A 16218-nucleotide genomic window follows, 5' to 3' on the forward strand; every position below is an offset into this window, starting at 1 on the left:
AATACACCCAGAGGAAAAGACCAGTTTACAAACGTAATCCAATATTTCTTTTTGGAATTCATCAATAATATCAAACTGCTATAGTAAGGGATAACAATAAATGCTTTACCAGAACAACATGGAATCATTACCCAGAAATTGCATAATTCAAGGGAAGGATTGTGGGAAGATGGCAGAATAGGGAGCTCTAGGAATCACCTCCAGCAGAATCACTAATAGGCAAGAACTATCTTGAATCAATTATTTCAAAACTCTGGAGTCCAGTAGAACACGCTGCAGCATTCAGGGAAGAACAGGAGAGAGAGGCTGGTGGTAAATATGCCTGACTTGCACTCTCCACTCATCGGCAGCCACGGCCAATCCCCAGCCTCGCGGCAGACAGCAGTAAGATACTGGCACAGCTTGCTGGTGCCAGAGTGGACATGAAAATCCAGTTTCCCAAGATATGAGGGAGTACGGTAGGATCTCTGATCACTACTTCAGATTGCTGGGAGCCCAGCTCAGAGGGCAACCATTGTTCCAACCCACCCTGGACAGAGGCAGTGGAGGAGATGTAGAGACTACACTTCCCCAGAGCTCAGAGGACAGCTGAAGGGCTGCGTTTACTAGGCAGGTGCCAAGTCAAGAGAGCACTGCTTTGGGGAACCATGGAAGAAGCTCCTGGCACCTGTCCTGGCCCTTCCTCGCCCTTCTCCTTGGAAGTTTGGAGCCAAGCAGTTGTCCTTTGGTGGATCTCTGTTCTTGTCCTGGCTGGGAAATACTGGCTTGAGAACTCCTTTCTGGTGTGCCCCCCTCCCAAAATTTGCCCTCCAGACAAAACCAGCTTAAGACAGTAAAAGGAGTATAAGACAGAATTGATTCAGCAGCTTGGGGCTAAGGCTTACCTGCCCTAAATCCTGCAGCAGAACACCCCGGAGAGGAAGAAGCTCTGTTTCCTGGGGAGTAGAGGAGGCATTCAAACTCATGGGCATAAGGGAACTCCTGGGCCACTAGCAGCACAAGCCCAAGACAAGAGGCAGGCCCAGGAAAGACAGGGAGGACCCTGCACTTTGCAGTCACCTTGGGCTGACCTTCCAAACCAGAGAGATGAACTCTGAAAAAGAGCACCAGCCAACACAAAGCCAACCTGCAAAGACTGTGAAAAGTGTTTTTTGCTTAGTTTGGCTTGATTTTGTTAGTTCCTGAGACTCAAGAAAACTTATCTTATCACCAGGTGGTTACATTTTTAAGAAAGAAACATGTCAGGGAATAAATCACAGAGTTAATGTATTAAAATATTATAAAATGTGCAACAAGATTTCAAGACAACAAAGAAATAGGAAGTGACCCATCCAAAGGAAGAGAACAAAAGTCCTGAAAACATCAGTGAAAAAGACCAGATTGTAGACATACTGGACAAAGACTTTTTTAAAAAATGATCCTCAATATGCTCAAGAAGTTGAAGGAAAGCACAGAGAAAGAACTAAAGGATATCAGGAAAACAATGAATGAAAAATATGAGAATCTCAATAAAGAGACAGAAATTTTTAAGGAAGCCAAACAGAACTACTGGCATTGAAGACCACGGTAACAGAAATGAAAAACTCTCAGGAGGGTTTCAACAGCAGATTGGAGATGTTAGAAGAGAGAATCAGTGAACTCAAAGACAAGACAATTGAAATGAGACAGGCTGAGGAACAGAAAGAAAAAAGAATTATAAAAAGCAAAAATAGCCTAAGAGACCTCAGGAACACCATCAAGCATTTCAATATATGCATTATGAGGGTCACAGTAAAAGAAGAGAGAAAGGGCAGGAGGAATAGTCAAAGAAATAATGAGTGAGAACTTCTCAAACCTAGAAAAAGATATGAATATCCACATCCAAGAAGCTCAGAGAATGCAAAACATAATATGTTTGAAAAGAAACATGCCCCTTGTATTAGTCAGCCCAAGGGGTGCTGATGCAAAATACCAGAAACTGGTTGGTTTTCATAAAGGGTTTTTATTTGGGGTAGGAGCTTGCAGAGACCAGGTGATAAAGCATAAGTTACTTCCCACACCACAGTCTATTTGAAGCAAGATGGCCGCTGACATCAGCAAGGGTTCAGGTTTCCTGAGTTCCTGCGTTCCTGGGGCTTGCTTTTCTCTGGGTTCCTGGTGCTGGCTTCTCTTTCCTCTGGGTGCTGACTTCCCAGGTCTTCAGCATCAAACTCTAAGATCAGAAATCCCCAACTCTGTTCTTCACCATGCCTTTATCTGTGAGTCCCCACCCACCAAGGGGTGGGGATGCAACTCCCTAATCATAACTCAGTCATGCCCAGGGACAGATCAGATTACAAGCATAATCCAGTATTTCTTTTTGGAATCCATCAATTATATCAAACTGCTACAGCCCTCCACACTCTGATCAAACTGTTGAATGCAAAGGACAAGGAGAGAATTCTGAAAGCTGAGAGAAAAGCAGTGTGTTATATATAAGGGAGTCCCAGTTAGATTAAATGCTAATTTCTCATCAGAAACAATGGGGGCAAGAAGGAAGTGCGTCAAAATACTTTAAATACTGAGAAAAAACAATTGTCACCCAAGAATTTTATATCCAGTGAGACTTCCTTTTTAAAAATGAAGGAGAGATTAAGACATTCCCAGATAAATAAAAGCAGAGGGAATACATCACCACTAGACCTGCCCTACAAGCAGTCCTAAAGGGAGTTCTTCAGAATGAAAGGTAAGGACCTAGACAGTGGGTCAAAGCAGCATGCAGAAATAGAGAACTGTAGTAAAGGTAACCTTATGTGTAATTATCAAGTCCAGTACTATTGTATTGTAACTTTTGGTATGTAACTTCACTTCTTATGATTGCTAAAATGCAAATTCATAAATAGTAATTAAAAATCTATGGTTGTAGACATACAATGTACAAAGATATCATTTGTTACAAGTTTAAAAAGGGGGGAAAGGGTATAGGAACAATGTACGTGTATTTTATTGAAGACAAGTTGATATCTAATCAAATATAATTGTTATATATTTAGGATGTTAAATTTTAACCACAAAGAAAATCATGAAAAAATATGTTCAGAAGGAAATACAAAAATAAATATGAATGTAGTCAATAACAGAAGAATTGCAGAACAAAATATACAAAGACTAAAAAGCAAACTGGCAGAAGAAAATCCTGCGTTATCAGTACTTATTTTAAATGCAAATGGATAAACTCTAGAGTCAAAAGACACCTATGCTGTTAGCAGGCTACTCATCTTAAATTCCAAGACATAAGTAGACTGAAAATGAAAGGATGCAAGTAGCAAACAAAAAGTAGCTGGGATAGCTATACAAATGTCAGATAGAATTGACTTTAAGTCAAAAACTGTTATGGGGAACAAAGAAGATCATTATATACCAGTAAAAGGGTAAATTCAACAAGAAATCAACAGTTATAAATATATATGCACCTAATAGAAAAGCCCCAAAATACATGAAGGAAATATTGACAGATTTGAAGGGAGAAATAGATGGTTCTACGTTGATAGATTTCAATACACCACTTTTAGTAATGGATAGGATATTTAGACAGAAGATCAATAAGGAAATACAAGACTTGAGTGATAGATACTCTAAACCACCTTGACCTAACAGACATATATAGAACACTTCACCCAACAATGATAGAATGCATGTTCTTGAGTACACATGGATCATTCTCCAGGATACATCATGTCTTACATGTCACAAAACATGTCTCAGCAAATTCAAAAATTTCGTTTGTGACCACAGTGGAATGAAGCTTGAAATCAGCAACAGAGGAAGAAATGGAAATTTCCCAAAAATGTGGAAATTTTAAAAATGTACTCTTAAACAACCAATTGGATAAAGAGGAAATCACAAGGGAAATTAGGAAACATCGTGCGGTAAATGAAAATGAAAACACAGCATATCAAAACTTAGGGGATGCAGCAAAGAAAGTGCTGAGAGGGAAATTTTTAGTCTAAATGCTTACATTAAAAAAGAAGAAATATTTCAAATCAGAAACCTAACCTCAAAACTGGCAGCACTATAAGAAGAACAAACTAAACTCAAAGGAAGCAGAAAGAAGGAAATAACAAAGATTAGAACAGAGATAAATGAAATAGAAGATGAAAAAAAAACAATAGAGAGAATCAACAAAACCAAAAGTTGATTCTTGGGAAAGAGCAATAAAATTCACAAACCTCTAACTAGACTGATGAAGAAAAAAAAAGAGCACACAGTAACTAAAATCAGAAGTGAATGAGGGGACATTACTATTGACCCCATAGATATAAAAAGGACTAAAAGAGGATACTATGAAGAACTGTAAGCCAACAAATTATACAATGTGGATGAAATGAAATGGACAAATGCATAGAAACATACAAACTGCCTACACTGAATCACAAAGAAATAGATCTCAACACACCAATTACTAGTAAAGAGATTAAATCAGTAATCAAAAACCTCCCAAAAATAAAAGCCCAGGACAGATGACTTCACTGGGAAATTTTCCCAAACCTTCCAAGATAAATTAACACCAATCCTGCTCAGACTCTTCCAAAAAATTCAAAAGGAGGGAATACTCCCTAATTCATTCTACAAGACCAACATAACCCTCATACCAAAGCCAGATAAAATACGACAAGAAAAGAAAATTATAGACCAATACCTCAACAAAATACTTGCAAACTGCTTCCAACAGCACATTAAAAGAATTATATACCATGATCAAGTGGAATTTATACCAAGTTTGCAAGACTGGTTAAAAATAAGAAATGCAATTAATGTAATATACCCCATTAACAGAATAAAGACTATAAATCACATGGTCATCTCAACTGATGCAAAGAAAAAGGCGTTTGACAAAATGCAGCACCTTTTCTTGATAAGAACACTTAGAAAAATAAGAATAGAAGTAAATTTTCTCAACACGATAAAGGGCATATATGAAAACCCTCAGCTAACATCATACTCAATGGGGAATGATGAAAAATCGCCCTCTAAGATCAGGAGCAAGACAAGGATGCCCACTGTCACCATTTTATTTGACATTGTACTGGAAACTCTTGCCAGAGCAATTAAGCAAGAAAAAGAAATAAAAGTCATCCAAATTGGAAAGGAAAAATTTAAACTTTCACTATATGCAGGATCCTATATCCAGAAAATCCTGAAAAATCCAAAACAAAGCTCCTAGAGCTAATATATGAATTCAGCAAAGTGATGGGGTACAAGATCAACATCCAAAAATCAGTAGTGTTTCTATACATTAGTAATGAACAATCAGAAAAAGAAATCAAGAATAAACTTCGTTTACAATAGTAATTAAAAGAATCAATTATCTAGTAATAAATTTAACCAAGGATGTAAAGGACTTGTACGCAGAAAACTACAAAACATTACTAAAAGAAATCAAAGAAGACCTAAATAAATGGCAGGACGCTCCATGTTCAGGGACTGGAAGACCAAATATTGTTAAGATCTCAATTCTACCCAAAGTGATTTACAGATTCAATGCAATTCCAATCAAAATTCCAACAACTTTCTTTATGGAAATGGAAAAGGCAACAATCAAATTTATATGGAAGAGTAAGAGGCCCTGAATAGTCAAAGCCATCTTGAAATAGAAGAATAAAGTTGGAAGACTCACACTTCCCAGTCATAATATTTATCACAAAGCCACAGTGAACAAAATTGCATGGAAGTAGCACAAGGACAGCCATACAGAACAATGCAATGGAACTGAGAGTTCTGAAATCAAGCCTCTTATTTATGGTCAATTGATTTTTTACAAGGAGGTGAAGAGCACTCAATTGGGAAGAATAGTCTCTTCCAACAATTTTGATGCTGGGGAAACTGGATCTCCATATGCACAAGAATGAAAGTGGATTTCTCCCCCTAGTATATACATATATAAACACAAAATGGATCAAAACCTAAATATAAGAGTCAGAACTATAAAACATCTAGAAGAAACTATAGGGAAGAGTCTTCAAGCTCTTGCGTTAGACAATGGTTTCTTAGACTTTATACCCAAGCACAAAAAGAAAAAGATAGGTAAATGGGACCACATAAAAATTAAAAACTTTTGTGCATCAAAGGATTTTGTCATGAAAGGAAACAACCTACACAGTGAGAGAAAATATTTGGAAACCACCTAGCCAATAAGGGTTTAATGTCCAGAATATATAAAGAAGTCATACAACTCAACAACCAAAAGATCAACAATCCAATTGAAAAATGGGCAAAAGACTCAAATAGACATTTCTGCACACAAAATACACAAATGGCCAAAAGGCACATGAAAAGACACTCAAAATCACTAGCCATTTAGAAAATGTAAATCAAAACCAAAATGAATGACCATTTCACACCCACTAGAATGGCCACTATGGAAAAAAAAAAAACAGAATTATAAGTGTTGGAGATGATGTGGAAAAATAGGAATCCTCATTCATTGTTGGTGAGAACGTAAAATGGTGCAGCCACTGTGAAAGATAGTTGGCAGTTCTTCAGAAAATTAAGTATAGAATTACCTTATGATCTGACAAGATACCCAAAAAAATTGAAAGAAGGGATTCAAACTGCTATTTGCACACCAATGTTCATAGTGGCAGTATTCACAATTGGCAAAGATGGAAAGAACCCAAGCTCCCATCAACTGATGAATGGGTAGACAAAATGTGCTCTATCCACATTTTGTCTATCTAACACAGTGGGATTTATTCAGCCAAATAAAGGAATGAAGTTCTGATGCATGTGACAATAAGGATGAATGTTGAAGACATCATGTTCAGCGAAATAACCCAGTCACAAAAGGATGAATATTCGATGACCTCATCAATATGAAATAATTAGAATAAACAAAATCATAGAGTCAGGAAATAGAACATAGGCTACCACAGGACAGGATGAGGATAGGGAATAGGGAGTTAACGCTTAAATTGCACTATTTCTATTTGGGATGGTGGAGAAGTTTTGGTGATGGATGATGGTAATGGTAGCACAACAGTGTGAACATAATAGCACTGAGTTATGCATTTGAGTGGGTTAAAAGGGGAAATTTTAGGTTGTTTTTGTGTTACTAGATTAAAAAACTTTTAACACAAACAATGAACCTAAGATAAGCTATGAACTAGAATTAATAGTACAATTATAAAAATGTGCTATCAATCAGTTGTAACAAATGTACCACACTAATGCAAGATGCTAATAATAGGGTGGTATATGGGAAGTCTATATTTTAGGCACAATTTTTCTGTAAATCCACAACTTCTCTAATAAAAAAAAATTTTACTTGCATAATTCAAAATGCCAGTGATGCCACCTGTTTTAGTTTCCTTGTTGCTAAAGCAAATACCATGCAATAGGTTAGCTTAAACAATAAGAATTTATTAGCCCATGATTTTGAGACTAGGAAAAATTCAAAATCAAGACCTTTTCAGTGTAATGCTTTCTTCCTGAAGACTGGATTCTGGGGCTGGCTGTGCGCAATCCTGGACTCCTTTGCCACATGGCAGTGCACATGGTGGCCTGTCCTGACCTCTTCCTTCTTTTCCAGGTTACGTTGATTTTCAGCTTCTGTCTACTCCCTGTGGTTTTCTCTCTCTCTTGTCTGAATTTCATCTGCTAACAAAGGACTCCAGTAATAGAAATAAGACCCATACCGATTGGGCTGGTCCATACCTTGACTGAAATGACCTCATCCAAGGACCTGCTTACATGAGTTCACACCCACAAGAATGGATAAAGTTTAAGAACATGTTTTTTCTGGGGTATATGGCTCCAAACCCCCAAGACTTTTGAGATTATGAGGTTACCTATATTGACTGATTTGGGTTTTGTACTTGGTGCTTATGGTTCTATTTTCCTGGGAAAGTAGAACACTGTACCTGGCACAAACGTGTTCTGTAATTGTTGGTGGAATAAATAGATGGATAGATGGATGACTGGATGATGGTTAGATGATGGATGGATGATAGATGGCTCTATCAATAGATCAATAGATGTTGGATGCATTGATATATAGATGGATGATGGATGGATGGATGAACAGATGATAAATGCATGAATACATGGATGATGGATGATGACAGCAAGGATGATGGATGTATGGATTGTGGATGATGGATGATGGATGTATGGATGATGGAAGATGGATGTATGGATGATGGATGATGGATGTATGGATGATGGATGATAGGTGATGGATGTATGGATGATGGATGATGGCTGTATGGATGTATGGATGATGGATGTATGGATGATGGATGATGGATGATGGATGTATGGATAATGGATGATGGATGTTGGATGAATGATGGGTTATGGATGCGTGGATGGGTGGATGATGGATGGATGGATGGATGGACAGGTTTGGGTTTGAATTATTACTTGTCCTAAATCAATATATTTAGTTACAAGATAATGAAATATGTACATTTTAAAAACTCATTGCATTCTCATTTACATTAACTAACAGAATGCTATTCTCTATTGATTTTGATCATTTTCAAGCCACATGTATACATATAATCACCTACCAGTTATATAATTTTAAAAAGTCTTAGAAAATGAGTCAGACCTCCAAAAGACCTGATTTTGATCATTCTCAAGCCATATGTACAATATAATCACATTCCAGTTAGATAGTAGAAAAAATACTCTTAAAAAATGAGTCACAAACCTCCAAAAGACCTGGAAGGAACTAAATCTAGGGGAAACTCTGTCTTTAGCAAAACTCTGCTAGATTTCACACAAGTGAGGACAGCGCAAGGCTGATGAACTACAGGTTCGTGGTCCCTGCCGGCCCGCAGCTGTGCTGCCTCCTTCCCTGAGGCTACCGCAAAGCTGGGTCACGAGCACACACCTGAGGTCAGCAGCGCCACACCTGCTGCCGTGCACCCTCAGCCTCTGCAAGGTCCTGCACCTCCTCAAGTCTCAGCATCTTTATCTATTAAAGTTAGGACCACGATCCTTCTGCACAGAATTGGCGTGAGGGCAAACTGAAACAATGTATGCCAGGGGCTCTGGACACAGCGGGCATTTTTGAAATGCTTTCTGGGATTATGCCACCAGTAATGCTTTCTTCTTTCATTTTCTAGGGGATAATTACATTAATCTTGGCCACTGACATGGCAAGGCATGCAGAAATTATGGATGCTTTCAAAGAAAAAATGGAGAATTTTGACTACAGCAATGAGGAGCACATGACCCTTGTAAGTAGGTTTGTTTCGTATTTTGGGGGGCATCGCTCGAATGAGTCATACCATCCAGGTCAGAAACCAAGAAACCAAACTTTTTCCCCTTGCCTTGGACTGCGGTGTCAACAAAGCTGGTTTACCAGGTCCCAGTCCTTCCCCCACGTGGGGCCCCATCTCCAGACAAAGCTGCCCTTCGGGTGGCAATGTCCCATTTCTCCATCTCATTTATTCGATGGAGAGAACAGGCAAGAGCTATTCATCTTACACTGGTTTCCAGACAAAAACAACCTTGCCTAATTCTAAAACCTCTTCTTTCAGCTGAAGATGATTTTGATAAAATGCTGTGATATCTCTAATGAGGTCCGCCCCATGGAAGTGGCCGAGCCTTGGGTGGACTGTTTATTAGAAGAGTACTTCATGCAGGTAAGAGCACTGCAAAGGTATCAAAACTCACATCACTCGTTAGCCCCATTGCACAGGGGTTCACGTTTGAAAGGGTGTGTCAGGATGAACTAGTGTGCCAGCGGCAAACAATTCACCAGTGTGCACAAAAGCCTTCGCTCCAGGTGATATCAGACATGAAGTAGTTGTAAGTGGCTGAGGGCGGGGACAGGGAAGAAGAGGTGTGATGTGGGGGCATTTTCTGGACTTGGAGTTGTCCTACATGATACTGCAGGGACAGATGCTGGCCATTATATAGCCTGCCATAACCCACTGAATGGACTGGGGAGAGTGTAAACTACAATGTAAACTATTACCCATGCAGTGCAGCAGTGCTCCAAGATGTATTCACCAAATGCAATGAATGGGCCACGCTGATGAAAGAGGTTGTTGAAATGGGAGGAGTGGGGGGGGTGGAATTTTTGGGAACCTCTTATATATATATATATATATATTTTTTTTTAAGGTTTATTTTTTATTTTTATTTATTTCTCTCCCCTTCCCCCCAGTTGTCTGCTCTCTGTGTCCATTCACTGTGTGTTCTTCTGTAACTGCTTCTATTCTTAGCAGCAGCACTGGGAATCTGTGTCTCTTTTTGTTGCGTCATCTTGCTGTGTCAGCTCTGTGTATGTGGCACCATTCCTGGGCAGGCTGCACTTTCTTTCGCGCTGGGCGGCTCTCCTTAGGGGGCGCCCTCCTTGCGCGTGGGGCTCCCCTACGCAGGGGACACCCCTGCGTGGCACGGCACTCCTTGTGTGTGGGCCAGCTGCACACGAGTCAAGGAGGCCCAGGGTTTGAACCGTGGACCTCCCATGTGGTAGGTGGACGCCCTAACCACTGGGCCAAGTCCGCTTCCCCTCTTATATTTTTTAATGTCACTTTTTTTGTGATCTATGTATCTTAAAAAAAAAAAAAAAAAGACCTTTTCAGGAACTCATAAAAAAAAAAAAAGATGAAAAGTGGGTGTAGTGGAACTGCCACCTGGGATGACTAATCAGGCCGCTGTTGGGGGTGGGCTTGCCAGACCCGCTGCCTAAAAGTCAAGAAGCGAGAACCGTGGCGGCAGGAGGGCCTCGGGTTGGGTGGGACCGTGTAGGTCAGGCTGGGAGTGCAGCCGCGGGAAGATGAGACACACAAGACCCAGTCGGCCTGAAACGGAAAGTATTGGAAAGCACAGAAGCCGCTAAGTAGAAGAGCCGGTCAGCCCGAGAGAAGCCAGGAGAGCTCCGCAGGCCGCCTCTGCCGCCGGGCGGCCCTGGCGCCTTCAGGGGTCCCCCGCCTCCCCCAGCCCCGTGCTGACCGCGCCAGCCGGGTGCGCCCCTTGGCGCCGGCTCAGCGCTGCCGCGTCACCCTCTCCTTGCTCTTGCGGCGCTCCCTAGAGCTGGTTTGGCTGCCCGTAGGCTCGTCCGCCCGGGCTCTCCTTCCTCCGTGCACAGTGGTCGTCGGGGTCTCCGGGGACACTTCTATTTTTAATCGCGCTGCCGGCTGCATCCCCCGCAGAGCGACCGCGAGAAGTCGGAGGGCCTTCCTGTGGCCCCCTTCATGGACCGAGACAAAGTGACCAAGGCCACCGCCCAGATCGGCTTCATCAACTTCGTCCTGATCCCGATGTTCGAAACGGTGACGAAGGTGAGCCCCTGTCACCAGGCACCAGAGCACGTGACGTGAGAAATAGATGCACACATCCGAAGACACGAGCACACGCGTGCAGTCACCTGCACATGCACACACACAAGCAGGCAGCTGCACACATGCGTGCATACGCGCAGGAACATGGGTGCCTGTGTGTGTTGTACATATATGCATGCAACATGTACGCACACGCATGCGCGCAGGTGCCCTCACACACCTGTGGGCAGCGATGCCACGCGGGGGCCCCCAGCCTCAGCACCCCCGGCGGGAGGCAGAGATGTGACTCGAAAGCGCACAAAGCATTTGGGGCAGACAGAGCGGGGTGAGCTGGGTTGAGAGGGGCAGGGGTGGGAGGGGGCAGGGGTGGGAGGGGGCAGGGGAGGCTCCGTGGGGGGGGGGGGCGGCAGCCCCTGAGACAAGCGAACGTCCGCTGGGCGGCAGGGTGGACAGAGGGAGTGTCCTGCACAGAACCACCGAGCCGGGGTGACGAGGACCCCAAGGCTGGAGTGCGGGGACTGTGGGGGGCTGGGGGCCACGCGGGGGATGGCCTCACTGCCACGGGGGTGTCAGCAAGCGGAACCGAAAGCGACAGGGAGGCAGGGGGTGGGTAAGGGGGGTTGGGGCCAGATCTGTGGGAGAAGTGGCCACCAGGCGGCCAGAAGCGGGCGCCAAGGCCACGGGCGGCCGGGAACTGGCTTCAGAGCCTCAGTCCCCCGGAGGCTGCTGCCACCCCAACGGGGGCACCGCAAGTGTGGCCTGAGCAGAGGAGGCTCTCCTGTTGACCCCCAGACCCCTGAGGTCGGAAGAGACGCCCCCCGGAAGGATGATGGAATGTTAAAGAAATCGTTGGCCTCTCCTAGCTCTTCCCCGCGGTCGAGGAGCTCATGCTGCAGCCTCTGTGGGAATCCAGAGACCGTTACGAGGAGTTAAAGCAAGTGGACGACGCCACGAAGGAGGTAAGGTGGGCTTCCCCCTGGGGCGCAGGTGAACTGGCGCGCCCCCTTCCACCTGCCTGCCGCGGGGATTTGGGGAACGCGGGCAGGGCGGGGGAGAGCCGACGGCCCCCCCCCATGCTCAGTGGCCGGGCCAGAGACCCAGGCCCCTCGAGGGCTCTAACTGGCTTCAACGATCGCGCCTCCCGGCTGTGTCCCCCCACCTGAGGGCTCCGCGTCCGCGGCGGGCACAGGGGACGCAGGGGCGGGGGCCGCGCAGTTCAGGGCCGCCCTGAGTCCTGCGTCTCCTCCCCGCCCCAGGCTGGCCGCCTTCAGTGGAGAGGGGGTGCTGGAAGGGGCGCCCCGCAGCCCGGGGACCGAGCGTGGACCGCCGGCCCACCGGGCGCCTGGGCACCTCGCCACAGTCAGGGAGGCCAGGCCTGGCTTTAGGTGGCCGCGGGGACTGAGGTCGTTTTCCAGAGAGGGTCAAGGTCGCCGGCTCAGGGAGGAGGAGGACTTGGACCACGAAGCCCCACGAGCCTTTTGGGTGCATTCAGGACCCCAAAGCACACAAACTGGCGTTACAGGCCCCTCCCCCTGAGCGCACCACGCGAGCCCCGCGACCCGGCCGCCCTCAGCACCCCCTCTCCAGAGGCCCCGGGGCAGCTAGGACAGCCCCCTGCTGGCTCACTCCTCCCCATTCTGGCTGTGGCCGGCAGCTCACTCATACACACACACATGCACGCATGCACGTGTGCTCCCACATGCACACATGCGTGCGTGCATGCTCACACATACATGCATATGCACATGCACGCACATATACATGCACACATGCACGCACACACCCCGCCTCTCTGCAGCGGCCACCCACTCTCCACCACTTGCCAAGGCAGGTCTCCCCCAGGCACTTGGGCCCCATGCCCCCGTCTTCCCTCCTGGGGCTCCTCAAGCCCTTATCACCCCACACTCCAGGAGCACAGAGCTGTTTTCCAGCTGTTTCCTTTGCTGCCCCTGTCTCCCTCACCCCTGTGCACGCTGTCCACACACCTCTCCCTGTCCGGTGCTGGCCACCCCGCAGGTGCTCAGGAAATGCTCACGAGCTGACGGCCACTCCGGGCCAGCAACACCGATCGCTCTAGTTGGATTCTTCTACCGGAAGGTCATAGAAAGGGCTTCATCTGAAGCCAAAAACCAAATTACGCAGACAACAGACATAAGTCAGAGGGCGCCCATCGCCCAGGCTCCCCGACGGGGGCGAGCGCAGCTTCTGGCTCCCTTCTGTGCCAGCCTGGGGGTCTGCTGAGCCCTGCTGGCCAGTGGGAGCATTAGGACCTCCAAGGGCTGTCCTGTCCTCGAAGGACAGACACCAAAGGAAGGTGGACATGCCCCAGTCCGAGCCGTGGACACCCCCCACCCCCTGCCGGGCGCTATAAGGTGGCCAGGAGCACTGAGCGTGAGTACAGGTGACCACTGGACCACGCATGCACAGGTGGTCCTCAGGTAACAGGACAGGGCACTCGGACACACCTCCTTCTCGGAAATGCTCACAGTTTGTGTGTTTCGGGTGCTCATCTGGACTTCACGTTTTAGCATCTTCAGTTGGCAGAAACTTCTTAAAGAGACAAGCGAACACTCATGTGCCAACTCCCTGGAACCTGATGTTTGCCTTCTGTTCACTTGGTCTAGTTACAGAAAAAGACTGAGAGTCTGACATCTGGGAACACTGAGAAATCAAGAGAAAAAAGAAAAGACATGAAAAAAACTGAAGGTAATTCTGTTTCTGACCATTTCTCAATACATATAGTCGTTTAGACTAAAATGTAGAGAACACACAAAATCTGTACTAGGGACGGAGGGAGAGGGAAGGGAGGGTGACAGGCTGAATTACTGAATGTTTTCAAGTGAAACTTCATCCGTTGTATATCATAATTGGAATTAGGTTCTGAAAGATCCCTTGGAGAAGTGCTGTAGTTCGTAGGAAAGGCTCAGAGCTAGCACGAGCATTCCCTCTAAGAGAATGTCCTCCCCTTCTTGAGCATAGTGGAAGCCCTCGCAGGCTTCAGAAGCGAGGTCTGTGCCTCTCCAGCGTCGGCGTCCTTGCTCAGCACGTGCTGGCGCTTAGTCTCCAGTTCACAACGCAAGAGCCGCCAGCTCAGCCTCTGCGCCACAAGGTCCACCGTACACATGTCTAAAGGATAATTTGAGCACCTCTCCAAGCATTCAAGACAAAGGGCTGAGAAACTGGGCTTTAGCCCTGAAAGGGAGGCCCTCACAGACCTCAACAGTCCACAGACCTTGTTTTGAATCCGAGTTTTGCTAACCCTAAGCTGCGTGGCAGGCACAAGTGTCTCAACCTCTCTGAATCTCAACTAGTGATTATAATATCCTGATTAATAGTTGTTTTAGCCATGAGATGAGCATGGTGTCTGGTACATAGGATGTGCTCAGTAAAGGTTGGCTTTTAATATTTAAGTGCATATTTTTCGATGATGACAAGAAAGGACCAAATTGTTTTGTTTTCCCTACATGTGTTCAGCACTATAGCCAGTGACCTCATTGCTTGAAACTGCGTGTAATCCTGGGGCCTTTGTGATGTTGCCTCCACCTTTTGCATTCCAGCAAAGCCAAACCTGGAACTCTTTTCTTTTTCCCAGCAGCCTGCACCTGAAGAAAGCTGCCGAGTTGCCGGCTGGGATTATGCACCGGGTGGGCAAAGCTTCCTGGGAGTTCTCCAGGCAGAGAAAAGTTCACTCCGAGTACCTGGAACCACGAGACCATGTTTTCTAAGAACTGTTTTATTCACTGAAACCAGAAAAAAAGGGATTCTTAATGATGTACAGAATTTTTATTTTTAAACTGTCTTTTAAATAATATATTCTTATACAGAAACGGGTACTGTACTTTTTCTTTGGTAGAGCTGTGTGTCCTGGGGCTGCTTCTGGTAATCCACAGAAATACTCTCCCCGTTCTCACCTGGAGACAAAGGGCCCTGTTCTTCTTTCGCAGATGTATCTTAGAAAAACTGACTGTGTGATCTGATGCTTTCAGCCCATGTAAATTCAGCATTAAATGTCAGAACGGTGCCCCGTGCACAGCTCAGGCCCCAGGTGTCCTGTGTTTGTGAGCAGCGCGTGAGACCTTGGCGTGTGTGGGCAGGGAGACGCAGGAGTTGAGGCGATTTGGTAGGACTGTGTACGCAGCGGGTGTAGAAGGGGTTCATGCAGGATGCAAACAGCGCTTGACTGCAGGAAAGTGCAAGCAGCAGCTCGGATGCTCACTTAGAGGGAGCGGGTGATCTCACATATAAACCATCAGATAAGGAGAGGAGACACGTGTGCTCAGCGTGTCTGTGGATCTCTGTCTCCAGGAGGAGAGATGCCCTTTTTCTCCTGCCTTTGTAGGGGGTTTATTGTCCACATGCATTGGGGACGCTCCAGGTGGCTCTGCACGCAGAGAGCGAGGCACAGCTTCTGGGCTGTTCACTGTTGAGCTCCGGTTCCTGCCTGTTCGTGTCACACACACTTGAGCTCTCGCCCAGACTCCACTAGCATGTTTTAGTCTCCTAGATCCTTGCTTTATAAAAAGCAAAAATATTTTAAGAAGAAGAAGACAATGACCGCTAAATGTCCTTCTTATTAGGGACAAACTATCCTGGAAGAAGAGGTTTCAAGAACTGACCTTTAAAACTCATTGGTGAACACTTCATTTGCTCTGAGAATTTATTCCTTCCCGGTGAATATCAGAATATTATTTCCCATCTTTGAATAGTTAATTTCCAATTTGTGAAATTTCCTGTCTCTTCTTGAATCCAGCTCAACGTGAATAAGGACCTTGAATTCTACCTCTCTCATTTTTTTCTTTTTATTCTCTTTTTAATTCTCCCAAAACCAGTATATATGGCAATTGGGACTAAAATACAACCAAAATTCAGCCTTCATGTCATCCTATATAAAAGTTTTATCTTCTCCATTGGCAAAAGTCTTCTTCATACCATACAGCATACCCCCTTCTATCTGCTAAAT

At 45.1% G+C, this 16218-nt stretch overlaps 1 protein-coding gene across 2 annotated transcripts in view; it reads left to right on the top strand.

Moving 5' to 3' along the window:
• The window catches only part of PDE9A (phosphodiesterase 9A), a 111810-nt gene extending 96725 nt beyond the window's left edge, over nt 1-15085 (top strand). Inside the window, exons 14-19 of one of the 2 annotated variants that reach the window (XM_004452753.4) lie at nt 9090-9203; nt 9507-9611; nt 11130-11258; nt 12122-12217; nt 13883-13964; nt 14851-15085. In XM_004452753.4, coding sequence (XP_004452810.2) covers nt 9090-9203; nt 9507-9611; nt 11130-11258; nt 12122-12217; nt 13883-13964; nt 14851-14864 — 540 coding nt within the window. In that variant the 3' untranslated portion in view covers nt 14865-15085. The remainder of the gene's footprint in view (nt 1-9089; nt 9204-9506; nt 9612-11129; nt 11259-12121; nt 12218-13882; nt 13965-14850) is intronic. The other variant, XM_004452754.4, reaches the window with a different exon arrangement.
• Nucleotides 15086-16218: the final 1133 nt, after the last annotated feature.

This window comes from Dasypus novemcinctus, chromosome 4 (assembly GCF_030445035.2).
Source record: "Dasypus novemcinctus isolate mDasNov1 chromosome 4, mDasNov1.1.hap2, whole genome shotgun sequence".
Lineage (NCBI taxonomy): Eukaryota > Metazoa > Chordata > Mammalia > Cingulata > Dasypodidae > Dasypus > Dasypus novemcinctus.